Below are 18,472 nucleotides of genomic sequence, written 5' to 3'. Positions count from 1 at the left end.
TTACAACTAAAGATGTCTACGTGGCCAAGTGGGACGAGGAAGTCTTACCCATCATTGTCTCTGTTTTTTTTTTACGAGAATCGGATTCTTCTCTATTTCACATTTAGCTAAGGAAAAAAGTTTCTCCCGCTCATCCTTCATTTATCGTTTAAAACGGTAAATCTCACATCAGTTGGAGAGGAGAAAGAATGGTGTGAAAACCTCTTCTTAACAGACACATTTTAAAACCGTGACGGCGATATGTAACGTACAAAAGCGGACAATATCTATTAGTGGTGGACTTGAGTTGTTACACATGGTATTAGAGTCAGACACCGAGCGGTGTGCTAACAAGGACGCTGAATCCAAGGAGAGTGGATTGTGAGATCTATGATCGGTTAGAGAGGAGAACCAAACATTTTTTTATAAACATGTGAAAACCTCTCCATAAAAGACACATTTAGAGTTTGTCAAGTTCTAATACTTTATTGATTCGAACCCATCTTACAAAATGGGAGATCCAAATGCTTACAAACAATTGTTGTAGTAATCAAATTTTAATATTAATTTCATGAGAGAGATGTTAGAAGAACAGAGAGGTATAGGAGATCTGGAGATGCATTCTTTCAGAATCAATCTTTGTTTGGATACAAAAATCAACAAACATAATGACTCAGACAAGCATCAACACATTACAGACGAGCCATTTTGTATTATAGCTCAAACATTATACTTAAAAACCACCACAATTCTTACAAAAACAAAACAAAAGGCCTTCAAGGACAGACAGTTTGGCATTTTCCTGAGGGTTAGTGGTATCAAAAACATGCATGTTTTTGGATTAATTAATACTAATTGTATTATTATTATACACTAATTGGCTGCCCTGCTGCCAAGCCATGAAGCTTCCTGTCTTTGATCGCTGGATCTTGGAGAAGAAGAACTTTGTCTTTGTCTCCCACTCCAACCATGTGTAGATACTCACCGTCCTCTCTCTCTTTCCCTTTGAATAGCAATCTTTGCTCTCTTGGTTCTAACCCACTCACCATTGATAGAATCATCTTCAATTCCCCTGAAAAAATCACACAATTAAACCCATCAATTACTTTATAATCCAAATTGAAATTCAAACAAAACCCATCAAAATTTTCAAGAAAGTTTTGATTTTTATTGAAATTCAAACAAAACCCATCAAATTTTTCACCACAAAGTTTTGGTTTTTATTCAAGCAGAGTTCGTTAAGAATCATAGATCTCCACGATAGTATGATATTGTCTATTTTCAGCGTAAGCTTTCATAATTTTGCTTTGGGTTTTCCCAAAAAGTCTTGAGATGTATTCCTAAACCGATGATTATTCCCTAAATTAGTTAATGTGGAATTGAAACTCACCAAAAGTTGAGGTGGGTTCGACCGAAATGTGATGGAATTGCGAGACAGTTGAGACTCTAATAGTGATTGTTTCTTCTCCGGTCAAAGTGGATCCACCGGCGATCTCTCTCCTCTGCACCAGCATGCCTCCGGGCCGGAGCTCCCACTTGATTTCCGTCAGGCTGCCGTCGTCCTCGTCGTGGTCATCGGCGACTTTGATCTTGTTGTTGCAGCTGCTGACAAAGCTTCCAAACCTGAAAGTGGAGCTTCTGCAGAACCTCTTTGACCTGAGCTTCATCATCTTTGCTTCTTTATCCTTCTGCTCTCAACTCAAAAGGATGGAGATGGTGAAGGTTATTATATAATGGGAGATAACACATGTGACGACAAACGAAGAGCAAAAAAAAGAAGAATTGATTAAAGTATCATATTTTCTATTTAATTCTTAGATTTTTTTAAATATTTTCAAATGCCCATGTTACACGACCATTAACAATTCGCTTATTACAACAAACGGCAATCAATCAAAAGATTAAAGGTTCGAATTCTCATATCTTCATTGTTTTCAAATACCCATGTTACATGGATATTAACCATTGAACGGTAATTAACATGTATCATCAAACAAAAGGTCAAAAGCTCGACTTCTAACAGTCCAAGTTCATGACTAGTAAATATTGTTTTCTTCCCTCAAGTTCTTAAAACCTGTCTGCTAAGAAAAGGTTTGCACATGCTTATAAAGAATGATTCGTTCTCCTCTCTAACCGATGTGGGATCTTACACGAATTCTCACATTCCCATAAAGAATGTTACATAAAGATAAAGTCGGACGACCCAAATCATGGAGTTTGAAATGACGAAACACCGATAAGAAGAGATAAGAAGAGACGATGTGGACGGCGAAGAGATTGATAAGCAAATGACGAATGAGAAAACGACATGTGGAGTTTTGATAGAGGAATATAGAGCTGATTTCATGGAGAGTGAAAGCAGCACATGGGGGTGGGTACTTGGGAACACGCTTGCTTGATTAGCGGGCCATATATAAATCACTTTTGGGGTTTGATAGCTCTTGTTTACAACCCAAACAACCCTCATGTATTGGGGTCTCAAAATATATTTTAGGTCAAAGTTAGGAAACCCGCCTTTTTTTTTTCTAGTGTTTGAATTCGAACCATCGCTATCAATCTTAAAAGAAAGAAGTATAAACAAATATCGAAAAACTATTGAATCATGCTTATGTTAGAAGCACTTGTTTGAGCTGAACAGCTCAAAAGAAGACGGGATTCTGAATTTCTTTCTTGTAGCATACTCGATAGTTTTATAAATTTCTTTCTTGTAGCATACTCGATAGTTTTTTATATCTATACCAAACCCAAATTTAGGGGTTTTGTGTGAGTTGTACATACAATATAATTAGTTGTAGCATAAAGTTGGGTTTTTGGTATAATTAGGTGATTTTGATTTGTTTATAAAGGTGGTTGGGTAATGAAAAGGGTATCAACCCATGTGAGATAGGAAAGCAAGAAACTCCACTTTCTTTCACCTTTAAAGACAATCACCAAGTCCACTCCTATGTCTTTACTTGCAACCTTCAAAATCTTTACTTATATAGCTTTTACAATCAATGCTTTGTTCTTCATAATTACAACCAACATCAAGTAATTTTGAAGCCAACTTCACAAATTGATACCCTAACTAACAACATTCTAGATGTTGTATATATAATTATAAAACTGTACAACGAAGTATTCGTTATAAGGATATGGAAACCTCCTCCTAGCAGACTTGTTTTAAGAATTTTGAGGGAAAACTCTAAAGGGAAACTACAAAGAGGACAATATCTGTTAGTAGTGGACTTGAGCTGTTACAAAAACCCACCAACCGTTCTTGTGGGTTTATTAAGGACGTGATTTATCTTGTGTTTGAAGGAGAATTGATGGGATGAAATTTAGAAAAGAAGTTTGTTTAAGGTTTGAGGACAAAAAGGAGAGGGAGGAAGAGCTTAAAAGAGCATGGGATGTTTTGTTTTTTAAGGAAAAGGAGAAGAGATGATGAGATTTGAGGACCCATATGTTGGGATTGTGGGCATACTTTTTGCAGCTACTACCTCCATCATTGTTAACACCAAAATTACAACACTAAATGCCTTAATCATCATCAATTATTGTCCTTCTCCTTGCTTGTTCTTCAATTTTTTTTAAGCTAAGAACAACCAAAGAACATTCGGTGGTGGAACGACATGAATGTTGTCCATTGCCTCACACCCTCAAAACCCTTTTTGGTTAGGATATCAGTAACGATATGAATATTAAAGAATAGGATTATATGAAGTAATAATTAAAGCATTAATTGAGAGACAAAAATCTGGAGATACCTAAGAATATATGGAGAGAAGAAATGAAATAAAAACAAGATTCTGAAAAACACATGAACATAATTGAAATTTGGAAAGAGAGCACGTGTATGAAAAAATGGAAGAACAAGAAGGATCCCATTTTACGTATCCCATAAGATTTGGTTGTTGTTGTTTGATTATGATTATAGCTTTTTTGTTTCTGTTTTCAAAAGATTTTTGGCGTTCTTCAGCTACTGGGGAAGATGGGTTTTGGGTTTGAAATTGTTTAGTTTAATGTGTATCTTTCTTGGAATCTACGGTTGAATGCAATTGTTTTCATGATGGATCTGTCATTTTGTGTTCTTCTTTGGATCTTATTGTGATCCATCATAGATGTGTTCATTAAATATACTTAATTACAATATTTCTTTTGTGATACGAGATTTTAAGTACATAAAAAAACACAGTTTTTGCATTTTTCAGAAAAATAAATTTGGCATTTTGTGTATTATACATATAATATATAGTTTAACCATAGGAGATTTGAATATCTATACTATATGTTATACAGACGAAGGAAACTTTGTCTCATTAGACCTATTCTCTTATTTTAATTCATTTGTTGTGTTGTTTTATTTTTTAATTTTTTAATTTATTATTATTTGATGTTTTGGTTTCATTAGATTGGGAAGAAAAAGTATATGTTTATGAAAAGTCTAGACTTTTAATTAATACATTTATTTTTTTGGAATTTTTCATTTCTTCTTTAATCTTCTTATTATTATTTTTTTACGTTAAATGGGCTAAGTTTGAATAAATATAGCTTAAGAAGAGTAGGATTATCGTAAGTTATGTGGAGCGCAAACTAGTTGAATTCTAGAAATGTCAACCTAACAAACAGCTTAAGAAGAGTAGGGTTATCGTAAGTTATGTGGAGCGCAAACCAATTGAATTCTAGAAATGTCAACCTAACAAACCAAGTCGAACCCATTTGACATATTCCTCACGAAGTGGGCCACCTTCAAGGTTCAGCCGAAAAGCTTAGAAGGTTGATCCTTTAAGCCTAGGTTGGAAGGGTGACCTTTAACGAGTTGAACTAAGTTGGCTTGAATGACTCTTTGAGGGGTCGACTTAGACTAATTTGGCTTAATTGGGCAGGTCTAATTCAACTAATACCTCATAGAGTTAATCAGCAAATCAGCAGGCACTTGACAAAACTTGAAACAAAACCAACCTTTAGGATGAGAAAAGAAAATCAAGTGTTGGCATTCAAGGACTCATTGAGCTGATCAAAGGGGAATGATTATAAAGATCCAAGAACCCAGTGAAATTCTCAATGAGTGTCAAAACAGAGTAGAAAATACAAATTGTGATGATATTCCAAGGTATTCTGCCAACACATACTTTACACTTCTTAAGCTCGATTCCTAGTTCTAACTTTAGCGTGAAAATGTAGGTAGCTTAGTGTCACTATATCACTCTTGCGGTAGTGATTGTGTGATACTTGTTTTAACTAGAAGAATAAGTCAACTGTGTGAAAATCTATCTTTGCGGTCAATCTTGACGTATAATCAAGTCTCGAGTCACATTTGATAGAAAATATTTTATAAAATGTGAACGAGGAAATGTGTTGAAAACAATTTGAAAGAAAGCAATGTTATAGGCTAAAAACGAATGAGCAACAACCATAGCTTTGATAGCTTTGATAGCATATTACCCAAGTAAGAAAAATTGACAACTAGTCACATCATATTTATAGTACAATTTGGAGCATTTTAGCCTAACAGGTGTAGACATGATTTCGGTGAACGATCTTACACTCCTATATATAGACATGACAAAAATAATAATGACCTAACTACACATAAAAGTAGGTAGAATGGGTTTGGAATGGGCATGCGGACATGAACAACACGTCTTGGACAAACATGATTGGGACATCCGACACACGACTATAGATAACACTTAACACTACCAAAGCTAGTTACTTCTTGTTTTTGGTAAATTACTCTTAATACCATATACCAAATTTGGGTATCAATAAAGCTCATCATCTCTTTAAAAAATTCAAAGTGAGATTATTTTAGTTTTGATGGAAAGTGAGATTTAAAGCTAAACATTCAAGGGCTACCAATATGGTTGAACTCAATTATAATAAGGCTTATGGAAATGGATGGGGCTGTTTGAACTATTCACAAAGATGAGCATGTTGCTTACTTATGCTAGGATGTTTGAATTCAAATCGTTACTTGTTCGATAAACAAACAGATAATTCGTTGAGAAACGAGCATTGAATTGATTGATCCTCCCTAGAGCGACTGCGCTGTAGCTACGTGCTTGCAATGCCATCCCTTTCCCAGCTCGTGATCTTGAATAGTTTCTTTCATGGCTCGATCTGGGTGTTTCTCAAATTATGGTCTTTAAAACCCATGTCTAATCACCATCACTAATGAATGAAACAAGGTCTTCTTCAATGGAGCTCCACGTGATTTGGTTTCTGAAACAGAGGAACTTGCGAACTGTGCAAGTTCTGTTCAAATGTGCTGGAAACCTTCTTTCTTTCTTTCTTCTTCTTCTTCTTCATTTCTCTTCTGCCCTTTCGCTTTCGTATATTTCCCTTCAAATGCTTGCAATGGCGGAGGAATTGTAACTTGGGTTTGAGGGAAGATTTTTGGTTAATTCCTCAATGGAGGGCAGAGATTTGGAGACGTCCGAGGGGATTGAGGAGTTGGGGAAGAAGGTAGCCATTGAAGCTCCAAATGGAGCTGTGCCCTTTATGTGGAGCTTCATTTGCAATCTACCTAGCTTCACTGTTCTTTTTCTTCTCGGTATTACCAAAGGTGAGCTTCGATTACTTTCTTTTTGGGGATTCTGTGCAGTTTCATGATTGAATCCTGCCACTCAACATTTCAGGTGCGATGTTTAGTCCATTAACAAGCCTTATCATGACATTGGCAAATTCTTCTTTAATAATGGTTCTTTGGCCAATCCAAACTTTCTGGACATATCACTGCATTCTAAGGTCTTATCTCTAAACCCTTTGCTTTCCATTCTTAAAATGGATTGAGGGAAAAAAGAGTGGTCTTTCTAATGTTACAATCCTCTATTTCGCAGAGCTCAACAACTTGGTTGGGGTCTTAAACTCCTTCTATGCCTTTGTGTACTGCCTGTTTTACTGCTTCTGTGGCCTGAATTTGGTGCTGTTATAAGCACTATAGGTGGAGCAGTTTACGGCTTTCTTTCTCCATTAATGGCTACATTTAATGCTGCTAAAGAAGACAAGCCTGATAAAGTATTCCACTGTCTATATGTACGTATTTCTGCTCGAACTTTGTTACTTTCTATGAGATCCCATATCGATTGGAGAGAGAAACGAAACATTTCTTATAAGGGTGTGAAAACCTCCCCTTAGCAGACACGTTTTAAAACCTTGAGGGGAAGCCCAAAAAGGAAAGCTCAAAGAGGACAATATCTGCTAGCGGTGGGCTTAGGTTGTTACAAATGGTATCAGAGCTAGACACCGGGTGGTGTGCCAGCGTGAAAGCTGGCCTCCAAGGGGGTGGATTGTGAGATCCCACATCGATTGGAGAGGGGAATGAAACATTCCTTATAAGGGTGCGGAAATCTCTCCCTAGCATACGCGTTTTAAAACCTAGGGGGAAGCCTAGAAGGGAAAGTCCAAAAAGAGGACAATATCGAAGAGAAAGTGCAAAAAGAGGATAATGTCTGCTAATGGTGGGCTTAGGTTGTTATACTTTCACATAATTCGTTCGTGATTCTTCCCTTATTTTATGTTACTTTCGCTTGTTTGATTTCATTTCTCCAATGAATTTCAGGATGGAACTTGGGATACCATAAAAGGGTCCTTCATGGTTATCGGTGATTTTCGGGATGTTTGTTTACATTCTTACTTCTCCACTTTGGAGGAACTGCTACAAAAGGGAAACCCGGAGGCTGGATACTATGATATCAGGTTTGTTGGTGTCATTCGTATAGGGAACCCGGAGGCTGTTTACTTCTGATTATCTCAGCTACTTGCAAAAGACTAATGATAAAAGTAAAAGTCAGGGCTTAACCTTTTCGTTGGTTTCTTGCAGACTGTTTGATTTCCTTTGTGCTTCCATAGTTGGAGTTCTTGGTTCCGTGGTTGATACACCAGTCATCTTACTCATTGCCCTGTATAAATGCCCCTTTATGCTAATCAAGGGGTGGCGTCGTTTATTCCATGATCTTATCGGTCGAAAAGGTCCATTCTCGGAGACAATCTGTGTTCCATTTGCAGGGCTTGCTATCTTACTCTGGCCATTAGCTGTTGTGGGTGCACTGGTTGGATCTATCATCTCCAGCATTTTCCTAGGTGCTTATGCAGGAGTCATCGTTTATCAGGTTCCAAATAGCTTCCTTGATCCTTTAATAGTTCTTTCCATCTTTGATAAGTTTAACATCGATGGTACTCACGGCTGAGATGTTGGTAAGATTCTCTCCTCTTGCTGCGAAGTAAATTCTACTAGTCTTCAGCTCCTGTGTAATCCAGTCTTAAGCTCACCGCTAGCAGATATTGTCCTCTTTAGGAGTTTCCTTTTGAGCTTTTTCTCAAAGTTTCTAACACACGTCTACTAGGGAGAGGTTTTCATACTCTTATAAGGAATATTTCATTCCCCTCTCCAACCGATCTGCGATCTCACAATCCACCTCCCTTGGGGCACAGCGTCCTTGCTAGCACACCACCTAATGTCTGACTCTAATACTATTTATAACCGCTCAAGCCCACCGCTAATAGATATTGTCCTCTTTGGGCTTTCCCTCAAGATTTTTAAAACGTGTCTGTTAGGGAGAGGTTTCCACACCCTTATAAGAAATGCTTCGTTCTACTCTCCAACCAACGTGGGATCTCACACAATCAATCTCTCTTTTCTCAATCATTATACTTGAGTCAGTGAATGCCGCAGAAGTCATTGCTAGATTCGTTATTAACTGCTAGTGTTTGAGTTGTAGGAATCTTCTTTTTGGTTGGGGCTTTGCTATATTCTGGCATCCATCTCCATTTACGACGAATACAGCAATGACTTCCTAGACATGGCCAATGGCTCCTGTTTTCCCAGGTATTCTCCTACCCTCAAAAAACCACTCTTTTAACTGCACAACAGAACATAATATTGTTTCCATGTTTTATTCAATACGAAAAGACCGATATATCGGAAGAAGGACATGCAGCCACCGGATAAGTCACAAGAAGCTCAATCTGTTAGACGTTGTCCCTCTCTTACAGATTTGGTCAAGAACATCATGCTTGAGCTAAAACCTTTGGAGGTACTTAGTTTTCATTATGAATACTTGAGTAATGTTGTTCTTTAGAGCTCAGAAGTCGCTCCCTGCTCTCTTCTGTAGCTTCTCGATAATTTTTCTAAGGAGTGTAAGCGGCAAGGGATACTTATTGTCTCCAAGGGATTAATAACGCTTGAAGATATTGAACATGCCAAATCCAATAATGACACCACAGTTCTTAGCATTGGCTTACCAGCTTACTGTCTTCTTCAGATGATCATTCGATCAGCAAAAGCCGATTCAGCTGGATTACTTCTGAGTAAGTTTCATTTCTCCTTTTTGGTGACTTTGAGAATCTCAAAATGTTCAAAACTATTCGGGTTTCCATTGATTTAGGTGATGAAGCTACGGAGATTACTAGTGAAAACAGACCTCAAGACATATTCTATGATTGGTTTCTGAACCCTCTTCTAATCATCAAAGAACAAATAAAGGCAATAAATATGTCTGAGCAGGAAGAGGAGTACCTCTCTAGATTAGTTCTGCTGGGCGATGATCCCATCAGAATGAAAGATTCGAACCTCAGCCTGCCACCAGAATCCAAATGCAAGTGTGCCGAACTCGAGGCTTTGGCTCGAAGGTAAGTACCTGCAAAATCTTGCTACATCATACAATGAAATCTGGTAATACTCAGTAATAACAGGAGCTATTTCTATCCACCATGAAGGCTTCGAGGGATTACCAGATTGATATCGAGGTTTCCGACTTTTAAACGCCGGTTTGCTAGTCTTGTCGATGCTGTTTATGAAGATATCATCAAGAAGAATGATAGAAGCAGACCAAGTAGTAGAAGGAAAATTTCAAAATCACAGAGTGCCATTGGGAGGTTCCTAAGCCAGATATCCTTCAAAAACAAAACAGGAAATGATGAGACCGATCAAGAACCAAATGTAGTTGAAAAAGATGTGGAAAGCAAACTAACTTAGCTTTCTTCAACTGTAATCTTTTCAGTTTCTGCTATCTATCTTAGCTTTGTTCTAGAAGATTGACTATTAGAATTGTATTACATAATAAATATGATTAAGCCATTGTCTTCTGAGGGTAAGTGTTCATCAGTTCATATCCATCTATATACAGCATTTTCAGTAAAATTGTTACGAACCCAGAAAGTCTGAAATTCTCTGAAAGAAGAAGAAGATGAGGAAGAAGAAGAATTACTCTGATTTTCTTCAGCTTTCCCACGATCCGAACAGGAAAAGCCAGAACGATTCGTAGCCCATTTCCCGAAATTGTAGCCAGAACGTGCCATCAGCCATGGATGAACAAACTCAAGCACACTTCCAAAACCGCCAACTGCCCTGTTTCTCCATCACTAGCAATATTCAAACTCCCCCCAACTGCCATTTTCTTGACTATAAATTCCCTCCTCCCCTAAGCTTCCATCATCATACACTGTTCTATTCGCTCCAAGTTTCAACTCCTTAGAGCTACCATCAATGGCTTCCAACCCGATGAATTTCTTCACAACTCTGCTCCTTATCACCACCTGCCTCTCCTATGTCGCTTCTTTTGAGTTTCAAGTGGGTGACACCAAAGGCTGGGTGGTTCCGCCGGCCAACGATACCAGAATCTACAACGACTGGGCCTCAGAAAACAGATTCCGAGCTGAAGACTCCGTCCGTGAGTCCCGATCATCTCAACAACACCGTCCGATTAAACTTCCCTTCTGCATTAACATTTTCTATGTTTGTTTCTTGTTTTGCGGATTAGGTTTCCGGTACAAGAAGGACTCGGTGATGGAAGTGACAGAAGAAGAGTACAAGAGATGCAACTCCACACAGCCGAGCTTCTTCTCCAACACCGGCAACACTGTGTTCCATTTCGGCCGATCGGGAACCTTCTACTTCATCAGCGGCGCCAATGGACACTGCGAGAGGGGACAGAGAATGATCGTGAAGGTGATGGCCCAAGATGAAGCTCCCTCCACCTCCTCTAATTCCGAGAAATCCTCTGCTGCTAGGATTCGAACTTCGTCACTAGGGTCTCTGAAATTCGTATTCACTCCATTAGCTGTGTGGGGTTTTGCTTCAATCCTGTTGTAGTTTGGGATTTGTCGGATCGATGGCTTCTTGTTTCTTCGTGATCTTGAAGATTTCGTGTTATTTGTGATAGAATGCGTTTGTTTTGATTATGGATTATTGTTGAAATTTCATATTGATTTCTTCTTATATCTCTCCGTCTCTCTCTCTCTCTCTCTCTCTAGAATTTATTGAAAAATAATTAAATCAAAAAGTAGATGGATAAGTACTCACTGAACAAAATCGATCCATCCGTGGAGCTCCGTTCAATTGCGCCACCGATGAGCTCAGTTACATCACCTCCATCTCCATTCCAATCCCCTCTCAGTTTCAACCACAAGAAATCTGCTCCTCCTCCTCCTCTTCTAATCTCCCAATCTTTCACTCTCACTCGAACTCCCAGAACCACGCTCTGTTTCCCTCTTCGCGCCTCATCTTCGTCTTCTTCTTCAAATAATCCGGTCGACACCCTTCAATCCGCTTCTGATGTCGTCAGGGGATTCTACGATGGCGTCAACCGCCACGACCTCGCCTCCGTCGAGGATCTCATCGCTGAGAATTGCGTTTACGAGGACCTTATCTTTTCTCGCCCTTTCGTCGGCCGCAAGGTACGTATCTGTTGGTCTTCTCAATCTCTTCTGCCATTGTATCGTTTGGGATTTTTGCGATTCTCTGTCCAATTACTGCAGGACATTCTGATTTTCTTCAAAAAGTTCAACGATTCCATCAGTAAGGATCTCCAGTTTGTTATTGACGATATATCCACCCAAGATTCATCAGCTGTGGGTGTTCTTTGGCATTTAGGTATTTCTTTTCCTTTGCTCTTCGGATACAGTTCAAATTATAGAATCATTATGAAAAATGTTGGAATTGATTACAGAATGGAAAGGGAAAGAGTTTCCTTTCAGCAAGGGATGCAGCTTTTATCGCTTGGTTGTTGGTGATGCCAAGAAGAGACAAATAATGTAAGTTGCATGAGATAGTGTTGAGTATACAAAGATGAAGCTTGAAATTGGTCTCTACTGGTACTAACTTCATCCTTTTTACTGCGCCGTTGTCTCAATTAACAGCTATGCACGAGACAGCGTTGAGCCTGCGTTGAAGCCTGGAGAGATGGCTTTGGTATGTTAATGTTGCTTGCTTTCTTTCTTTCTTTCTTGTTCATAAATATTGGTCAGCTGTGCCTCCTGTGTTTATCTTATCGTAGTTGTTAGATTAGATTGTGACGAGGGAAACAAATCTTACATCTTACCTTCTCATTTACCGAAGCATTATTTATAAAAGTGTGGAAACTTTGCTGTAGCAAACATGTTTTATAAACCTTAAAGGAAGTCCGAAAGGGTAATCTAAAACCTTGGGCTTGGACTGTTACAAGTAAGCCCGAGCTCGGTTGAAGGAGGCTTTGATATGGAGTGTTTCGTCTTTATGAAGTGTTTGTAGTTATGGTTTTAGATTACTAGCATCATAACTTCGGTGGAAACTTGAAAAAATACATTTTAAGCCCTTAGAAAGTTGTTCTAGTTCGAGTGCCAACAAAATTTTACATTGGTTAGGGAATGAAACGATCCCTACCACTTCATACCCATCTTAGTTTGCAATTGCTATCTCACTCAACTTATCCTTGTTTCTCTTTGCATCACATGGATCTGGATGATAATTCACAGTGTAAATACCCATATAGAAGCTACCTTCTGAGTTCTTGTGCTTCTAGTAATTTGGTTCATTTTCTTACCATACAGACAATCATTAGAGGTGTGACTTGGCTTCTGGAACGATTCCCTCAGCTAGCAGATCGTATATAATCCTACTCTCTCTTTGAAGGAACAATTCATTAATGTATTACGAATTTTCAATCGATATTCTTCAGTACATAGTTCTATTAAGCAAGGTCGAATTGTATAAATCCTTACAATATCCATAAAGATTAATAAGGATTTCACTTTCCCTCAAACATCTATCTATGCATTAAATTAGAATCAGTCAACCTTCAATGCCAACCTTCACAGATTCTAATTTTATTATTAGAAAAAGGAGGCAACTTTGAAGGCATAATGGTTCATGGTCGGCAGACCAACTCCAGAAATTGGTCTGATCTGATCCATTTATCTTTAAAATTTTCATTTTGTTTACATAAAATATATACAAAAAGAAGTTGAGATGTCAACTATCAAGGGCTTGGTCGACGCGCTATTTAGAGTGGGTCGCAATCAAAGTCCTTGCCTCCCAAGTATCTTTCCTTGACCAAAATTTATATAAGTCCAAACCATTCCTCTTCTTTCCTTCAAACCTTTCTTTCCTCAGCTCAATTTTAGCAGTCCAAAATGAAGAGGGAAGGTCGCCAACATGGCATGGTAAGAACCTACCGGATCATCCCATCCCCATGGAACCCAAGACCCAAAACTCGGTTCGTTAACGAACTCGATTTCCCTCCTACTGCTGGCCTTTTCACAAAGGTTTCATCCAAACCTACCAATCACTCCAAGTTCACTGGGAAATGTGGCAAGCCCCGATGCTCTGGCTGCAGGCTACACCCAGTTCAAAAGGCCAAGGATAAAGCTAAGGGATCTAATAAGTTCAAGGCGCACCATCTCCTCAATGACTGCTCGCTGGTGGTTCCCTTTGATGAATGCCCCAGCTTCATCGACGACGATGATGATGATCAGACGCAGAAAGTAACAGATTTCGAATCAAGGGTCGAAGATATTCGTCGTCATGTGGATGATGACGATGACATGAGTTATTGTGAAGTTGAGTTCGTCGTGGACGAAGCCATGGAGGGAGGTGATATTTGGTGTTTGGTAGAAGAAAGACCAGCAATCTAACAGAGAACAAGGCAGATAAAAGTAAAAGACACCCTTCATTCATGGCTTTAATGTGCTTTTATCAATGTGGATATGAATAATGGTTTCACTTTGTAATCTAACTCTGTCTTTGGATACCAATTGACAACTTCTGTTGTAACTCTTTGTTGAATTCTGATGAATAAATGATATCTTCATAGCAATCAAATCATTGTTCTCTACATATACTGATATTTTTAACAAGGCTTTGTTACATAAAAATTGACAGATATACCACAAAATGGATCCACTGTGGTTTAGAGGATGTCAAGATCTGGTAACCTCATGAATAAATGGACTGAAAAATATTGAGAAGGCTTCTGCAGCTTGACATTCACTGCTGAATGTTAGGAGATATATTCTCGTGAGCAGACATTAAAGTTTGTAATGACGTAGAACGAGCCTTTCCCTGCACATTCTTATTCATGCTTCTGCTGCTCTTAGCGGGAGGCTTATGGCAAGAATGGGCCATCGTAGCTTCTCCAGTTTGGGAGTTGGAGTTTCTTCCTAGTTTTGGTGATGGAGGATGAGGCTTGGGAACCTCCTAAGAAACAAAGGGACAGAAGTATTTATACCAATTCATGGCACGTTGTATTAGGCTATTAGCACATGGGATTTACCTCGTTTTTATGTGCTTTTCGCTCCTTGTAAAAGCTCGGCAGTGGCCTGGCTTTGAAGCAGAAGCTTTGACGCAATTTTGTTATCTCTGTTTCGGCTTTCTCCTGCAGGAATATTAGTCCGTTGAGTCATGACTTGCAGTAAATGTTGAGGATTGTTGGGAAGGAGTCCCACGTCAGCAAGTAAGGAATACATTTCCATTGATACGAGACTTTTTGGAAAAACTAAAAGTAATGTCACGAGAGCTTATGCTCAAAGTGGACAATATCATACTAGTGTGAAGCTTCGTAGTTTCTAACTGTAAATAAGATACCTTTAGTTTTGTTTGAAGTTGCACCTTTTTCTGTGACTCGTTTTTGTTGAACTTCTCTTCAAGTTTCTGTAGGTATTAAGAAGAAACAAGCAACCAAAATTAGCACTTGAAGGGACAGAGTTTAAGGTACATGAGAAGTATGCAGCAAAAGCTTGCCTCCTTTCGTCTCGCTGCTCTTTCATCGGTTCTCAAGCTGAAAGTGGAGAATGAAAATGGGGAGTACAGTTTGTTTCTGCAGTTATTAACACAAGAATGTTGATCAGCTATCTCCAAACAAAATGAATACTATAAGATGACACTTCAGTTATTGCAGATTCATGAGAAAAGCAACCTCTTCGTTTCTGAGCAGGGAGTAGCAGAAGGATGGTTTTGGTACTCATTCTTCAATGCCTGCAGATAACCAAATATTACAGAAAGATTTAGAACAAAATCCCCATATTCAGAAGATAAATTCATAGACGAAAAGTGTGGCAACCATATCCGGGGTCCTAAGAGGAGTTGAGCAATCTTTAGCTGGTTTTGAAGAACTGGACCCAACTCTTGAACGTTCAATCTTTCTCATCACAGTTGAAGTTAACTTGTTGAGCTCTCGAATGGGTGTAAAGTTAGCCATCCTAAGAGATTTAGGAGTAGATTTCCTTTTTGGAGTGGCATTGTTGAGAGAGGAAGCTGGAGCCATTGGATGGGCTGGTGTAGTAGGTGGGATCGCAGATGATCTACTGAAAAATGGAAGCTTTGAAGACGAAGCAGCTACTTTCTTCTTGCTAATGGTGGTCGATTGCTCCAAATTCTCAACCTTTTGACGAATTCCCTCGTTCACTTGGTGGGTAATGGCTGAACCACCTCCCTCAACCTCCCTGCTATCAGTTTTCTCCTCCTTAAGGTCAGAAGGGTCGCCGCAGCCATTGCCATTGTCATTGGTAGCAAAATGTTGTGCAGTTTCAGTTGCAGCCACAACCTCTTGATGCTCAACATCATCAACATTCTGTTTTGTGTCAGTTTCTTCGGCGGCTTTCGCAGCAGCAGCAGCAGCAGCAGCAGCTCGCTGAGCAGCAAGGTTCTTGTAATGAGCTTCAAAGAAAGCTTTCTTCTGCGCAACAGATCCAGGACGAGCGAACTTCTCGGCCTCCTCCACATAACGATTGTGGGAAAAAGTGGACCATTTCTCCCAATCTAATGACTCCGACATGAACCTCCCGAAGGAGACCGATTGAACAAGACCATGAATCGGACGATTACCCTATAAGAAACAGAGAAAAACAGAGATGAAACGATCGAAATCGAATCGAATTCAAACAAAATGCACAAAATTAACTGAGTGACTGACTGACCGACCTCCATGGATTCATTGGGAAAGCCAGAAGTATAAGAGAAAGGGTGCTGCATGATGCAAGTTGAATCCGCCATGGAAGCTCCAACTGCAAGAAAGAATCCAAGCTCAAGAAATGCTTGCTTGGGGTTCCAAATTTGAATTTCAAACCAGAGAAAAAGAAGATCGGGTACAAGAGTAAAAAAAGTGAAAAGCAAAAACAGGAAGATCTGGTTCTGCAATTTTCTTTATCTATACAGTAAACAATTGAGTTGTATGATGAAACAATACTTTTTTCTGTAAATTATTTTCCATAACTTGTTAAGATTGAAGACCCATTTAAAATTTCCAGATATAAATGAACAAAGTTGCATTAAATTTCAGTCAAATTGTTGATTACAATTTAGGGAAAAAGATGAGCTCAAATGTTTTTATTAAAAATTTGTACACTCAGATAAGATTAAGAAAATTATGGGTATTACTTTATTTGGAAATGGGTCCCATCCAACACCTTACTTCAACGGCCACATCTTTTTAAGGACAATTGAAATTTAAATCTCTTCAACGGCTCTACTCAACCTAATAAATAAAGAAGTCCAGTGGAAATTGTCCATTTATTATTATTATTATTATTATTATTGGGTTTTTAATTTTTTGGGTTTATTTTCGTTAAAAAAGAGTTGGTATACCATTTAGATTCGAGAATTCCGACCCCATGTAACCAATTTCTTAAAAAGATCGACGTACATTCTAAACTATGCATATTTAAAAAAAAATATATATATATATATATATCAAATTTAGCGACGAATGAACTATAGTTATACAAAATAAAAGATAAAGAATACTTAAAAAGTTGTTACATTATACAGATTGAAGTTTATAGTTAGATCACACATATAATTTCAATGGAAAAAGAATGAATTGTTGACATTTAAGTGCATATTTTCTTACAAAAATATAAACTTTGGGCTGAGTTGTAGCACTTATGTTCCTGTTGATATCCAGCAACATGCATAGGCTTAGGCCTTTGATATTTGTGTGGAAGGGCCATCTTAGTAGCCCATGGACATAGTAATAGAGGATGAACAACCAAATGTTTTAGCCCAGTTGAAGGGTAGTAGCTACCGTTAGATGAACACGATTCTCTACAATATTATGTTTTGGACTTCCCAAAAGACCTCATATCAATAGAGAGAGTAATCATTCTTTAAATTAGTCGATGTTAGACTTTCATCCTCCAACAGCTAGTAGCTTATAAATGGAATGAAATTTACCACCGAACAATTAATAGGAAATAAAATTTCTTGACATTGTATGATCATATCGAATCGAAAGGAGAAAATTATTATTTATAAAAATGTAGAAATCTCTTTTTAGTAGCATGGGAATCCAGGTGCAAACGACATGAAATGGGATAGGAATAAGGCAGCCAAAGCATTTATCATGTCATTCATGCTGGCGTGCCACTGATTGTGACTCTTTACCAAACCCCCCACGATGGCCCCATCCGCCGTTTCCCACTTTTCTCTCTAATTTTTTTTTTTTTTTTTTTTACTTAATTACTTCTACTCTCTCCTTAATAATAATAATTATTATTTACCTTTTTATAATCTTGTTGTAATCAATATATATTCTTTCCCACCGAAAGTCGCCTTCATCTTACTCAACAAACAAAATTGCTGCTCTTCCTCTTTTTTTATATTATAATTATTCTTATTTAATTCAAAATAACACGTCACCAATTTTTTCCTTTTCATATATAATATATAAGTTGGTTGGTATTTGAATTTTTAAAATTTATTATAAAGGGTTTACCTTCAATTTTGTGATTTTTTTTATTTATCCATTCATTTATTAAATTATTACTCTATACAAAATAAAAAAATATATATATTTAAGAATTAAAAACAAAATTTAATTATTAATTTTTTACCTGTTTGGTAAGGAAGGATAGGATATCACTCTTTTACCAATGATGATAGAAAGCCTCAAAAGATAAGAATTGAGAGTGGGGCCCACACAGCGATGAAATATTTGGATTTTAGTATTAAATTGGGGTTTGGAGTGGGCCCCACTTTCAACTCTTCAACAATCTCGTACGTGCTTCCTTTTGACCTTTTGAATTTCCCCCCTTCTTTTTTTTCCTCAATAAATAAATAAATTCTTTTTTTTTTTAATTATTTTTTAGAATACATTTTAAAATTTTCATTAAACTTAATTCTTAATAGTTTCACCAAATTCTTATATTGAACCTTGATGAGTTCTTCTTTTTATTTATGTTTTTTTAACTATCCATAAATTTATTTTTAAAAAATTAAATAGAATATATTGTGATATAGTGATCCTTAAAATATTTCTTT

At 37.8% G+C, this 18,472-nt stretch overlaps 6 protein-coding genes and 2 long non-coding RNA genes across 10 annotated transcripts; 4 read left to right on the top strand and 4 right to left on the bottom strand.

The window, feature by feature from the left end:
• Positions 1–579: 579 nt before the first annotated feature.
• LOC111781726 (BAG family molecular chaperone regulator 2) lies at positions 580–1,699 on the bottom strand. Its single transcript, XM_023662417.1, has 2 exons — positions 1,370–1,699; positions 580–1,051 (listed from the first exon to the last, which is right to left on the bottom strand). The coding sequence occupies exons 1-2, from the start codon at positions 1,647–1,649 to the stop codon at positions 846–848; spliced, it is 486 nt and encodes a 161-aa protein (XP_023518185.1). The 5' UTR covers positions 1,650–1,699; the 3' UTR covers positions 580–845.
• A 2,771-nt stretch (positions 1,700–4,470) lies between these two features.
• LOC111781752 lies at positions 4,471–6,343 on the bottom strand. Its single transcript, XR_002813011.1, has 2 exons — positions 4,655–6,343; positions 4,471–4,576 (listed from the first exon to the last, which is right to left on the bottom strand). It is a non-coding gene; the product is annotated as an uncharacterized LOC111781752 (long non-coding RNA).
• On the top strand, positions 6,343–10,160 carry LOC111781736 (uncharacterized membrane protein At3g27390-like). Its single transcript, XM_023662429.1, has 10 exons — positions 6,343–6,526; positions 6,600–6,708; positions 6,801–6,996; positions 7,523–7,659; positions 7,784–8,072; positions 8,682–8,788; positions 8,873–8,996; positions 9,075–9,270; positions 9,348–9,591; positions 9,679–10,160. The coding sequence occupies exons 1-10, from the start codon at positions 6,373–6,375 to the stop codon at positions 9,935–9,937; spliced, it is 1,815 nt and encodes a 604-aa protein (XP_023518197.1). The 5' UTR covers positions 6,343–6,372; the 3' UTR covers positions 9,938–10,160.
• On the bottom strand, positions 9,457–10,303 carry LOC111781745. The gene is made up of 3 exons (XR_002813010.1): positions 10,170–10,303; positions 9,694–9,855; positions 9,457–9,599 (listed from the first exon to the last, which is right to left on the bottom strand). It is a non-coding gene; the product is annotated as an uncharacterized LOC111781745 (long non-coding RNA).
• A 118-nt stretch (positions 10,304–10,421) lies between these two features.
• Positions 10,422–11,179, top strand: LOC111781705 (mavicyanin). The gene is made up of 2 exons (XM_023662396.1): positions 10,422–10,631; positions 10,722–11,179. The coding sequence occupies exons 1-2, from the start codon at positions 10,448–10,450 to the stop codon at positions 11,051–11,053; spliced, it is 516 nt and encodes a 171-aa protein (XP_023518164.1). The 5' UTR covers positions 10,422–10,447; the 3' UTR covers positions 11,054–11,179.
• A 14-nt stretch (positions 11,180–11,193) lies between these two features.
• Positions 11,194–14,204, top strand: LOC111781680. Of its 3 annotated transcripts, XM_023662385.1 has the most exons (5): positions 11,194–11,637; positions 11,719–11,833; positions 11,910–11,994; positions 12,100–12,151; positions 12,769–12,975. In XM_023662385.1, the coding sequence occupies exons 1-5, from the start codon at positions 11,248–11,250 to the stop codon at positions 12,829–12,831; spliced, it is 705 nt and encodes a 234-aa protein (XP_023518153.1). In that variant the 5' UTR covers positions 11,194–11,247; the 3' UTR covers positions 12,832–12,975. The 3 variants fall into 3 exon arrangements, with proteins under 3 accessions (XP_023518153.1, XP_023518145.1, XP_023518137.1); XM_023662377.1 differs by lacking the exon at positions 12,769–12,975 and adding an exon at positions 14,099–14,204 and having other exon boundaries at positions 11,194–11,833; XM_023662369.1 differs by having other exon boundaries at positions 11,194–11,833.
• LOC111781716 lies at positions 13,155–14,033 on the top strand. Its single transcript, XM_023662406.1, has one exon. The coding sequence runs from the start codon at positions 13,351–13,353 to the stop codon at positions 13,849–13,851; it is 501 nt and encodes a 166-aa protein (XP_023518174.1). The 5' UTR covers positions 13,155–13,350; the 3' UTR covers positions 13,852–14,033.
• On the bottom strand, positions 14,003–16,457 carry LOC111781670 (protein WVD2-like 7). The gene is made up of 7 exons (XM_023662359.1): positions 16,136–16,457; positions 15,276–16,040; positions 15,132–15,190; positions 14,957–15,032; positions 14,801–14,866; positions 14,490–14,591; positions 14,003–14,413 (listed from the first exon to the last, which is right to left on the bottom strand). The coding sequence occupies exons 1-7, from the start codon at positions 16,205–16,207 to the stop codon at positions 14,204–14,206; spliced, it is 1,350 nt and encodes a 449-aa protein (XP_023518127.1). The 5' UTR covers positions 16,208–16,457; the 3' UTR covers positions 14,003–14,203.
• Between the last annotated feature and the right edge of the window lie 2,015 nt (positions 16,458–18,472).

The sequence above is a fragment of the Cucurbita pepo genome, chromosome LG01 (genome assembly GCF_002806865.2).
Source record: "Cucurbita pepo subsp. pepo cultivar mu-cu-16 chromosome LG01, ASM280686v2, whole genome shotgun sequence".
NCBI lineage: Eukaryota > Viridiplantae > Streptophyta > Magnoliopsida > Cucurbitales > Cucurbitaceae > Cucurbita > Cucurbita pepo.
Note: the sequence above shows the minus strand (reverse complement) of the source record. Positions and strands in the feature narration are given on the sequence as shown.

What these genes read in the sequence shown, in the direction of transcription:
- LOC111781726 (XM_023662417.1), bottom strand. Translation starts at nt 1,649, where the DNA reads ATGATGAAGCTCAGGTCAAAGAGGTTCTGCAGAAGCTCCACTTTCAGG. An exon ending in CGAACCCACCTCAACTTTTG is followed by an intron (nt 1,052 to 1,369) that starts GTGAGTTTCAAT and finishes TGATTTTTTCAG; the next exon opens with GGGAATTGAAGATGATTCTA.
- LOC111781736 (XM_023662429.1), top strand. Translation starts at nt 6,373, where the DNA reads ATGGAGGGCAGAGATTTGGAGACGTCCGAGGGGATTGAGGAGTTGGGG. An exon ending in ACATATCACTGCATTCTAAG is followed by an intron (nt 6,709 to 6,800) that starts GTCTTATCTCTA and finishes TCTATTTCGCAG; the next exon opens with AGCTCAACAACTTGGTTGGG. An exon ending in AAGTATTCCACTGTCTATAT is followed by an intron (nt 6,997 to 7,522) that starts GTACGTATTTCT and finishes AATGAATTTCAG; the next exon opens with GATGGAACTTGGGATACCAT.
- LOC111781705 (XM_023662396.1), top strand. Translation starts at nt 10,448, where the DNA reads ATGGCTTCCAACCCGATGAATTTCTTCACAACTCTGCTCCTTATCACC. An exon ending in CCGAGCTGAAGACTCCGTCC is followed by an intron (nt 10,632 to 10,721) that starts GTGAGTCCCGAT and finishes TTTGCGGATTAG; the next exon opens with GTTTCCGGTACAAGAAGGAC.
- LOC111781680 (XM_023662369.1), top strand. Translation starts at nt 11,248, where the DNA reads ATGGATAAGTACTCACTGAACAAAATCGATCCATCCGTGGAGCTCCGT. An exon ending in GGGTGTTCTTTGGCATTTAG is followed by an intron (nt 11,834 to 11,909) that starts GTATTTCTTTTC and finishes AATTGATTACAG; the next exon opens with AATGGAAAGGGAAAGAGTTT. An exon ending in AGCCTGGAGAGATGGCTTTG is followed by an intron (nt 12,152 to 12,768) that starts GTATGTTAATGT and finishes CTTACCATACAG; the next exon opens with ACAATCATTAGAGGTGTGAC.
- LOC111781716 (XM_023662406.1), top strand. Translation starts at nt 13,351, where the DNA reads ATGAAGAGGGAAGGTCGCCAACATGGCATGGTAAGAACCTACCGGATC.
- LOC111781670 (XM_023662359.1), bottom strand. Translation starts at nt 16,207, where the DNA reads ATGGCGGATTCAACTTGCATCATGCAGCACCCTTTCTCTTATACTTCT. An exon ending in GAGCAGCGAGACGAAAGGAG is followed by an intron (nt 14,867 to 14,956) that starts GCAAGCTTTTGC and finishes TAATACCTACAG; the next exon opens with AAACTTGAAGAGAAGTTCAA. An exon ending in AACTTCAAACAAAACTAAAG is followed by an intron (nt 14,592 to 14,800) that starts GTATCTTATTTA and finishes ATATTCCTGCAG; the next exon opens with GAGAAAGCCGAAACAGAGAT.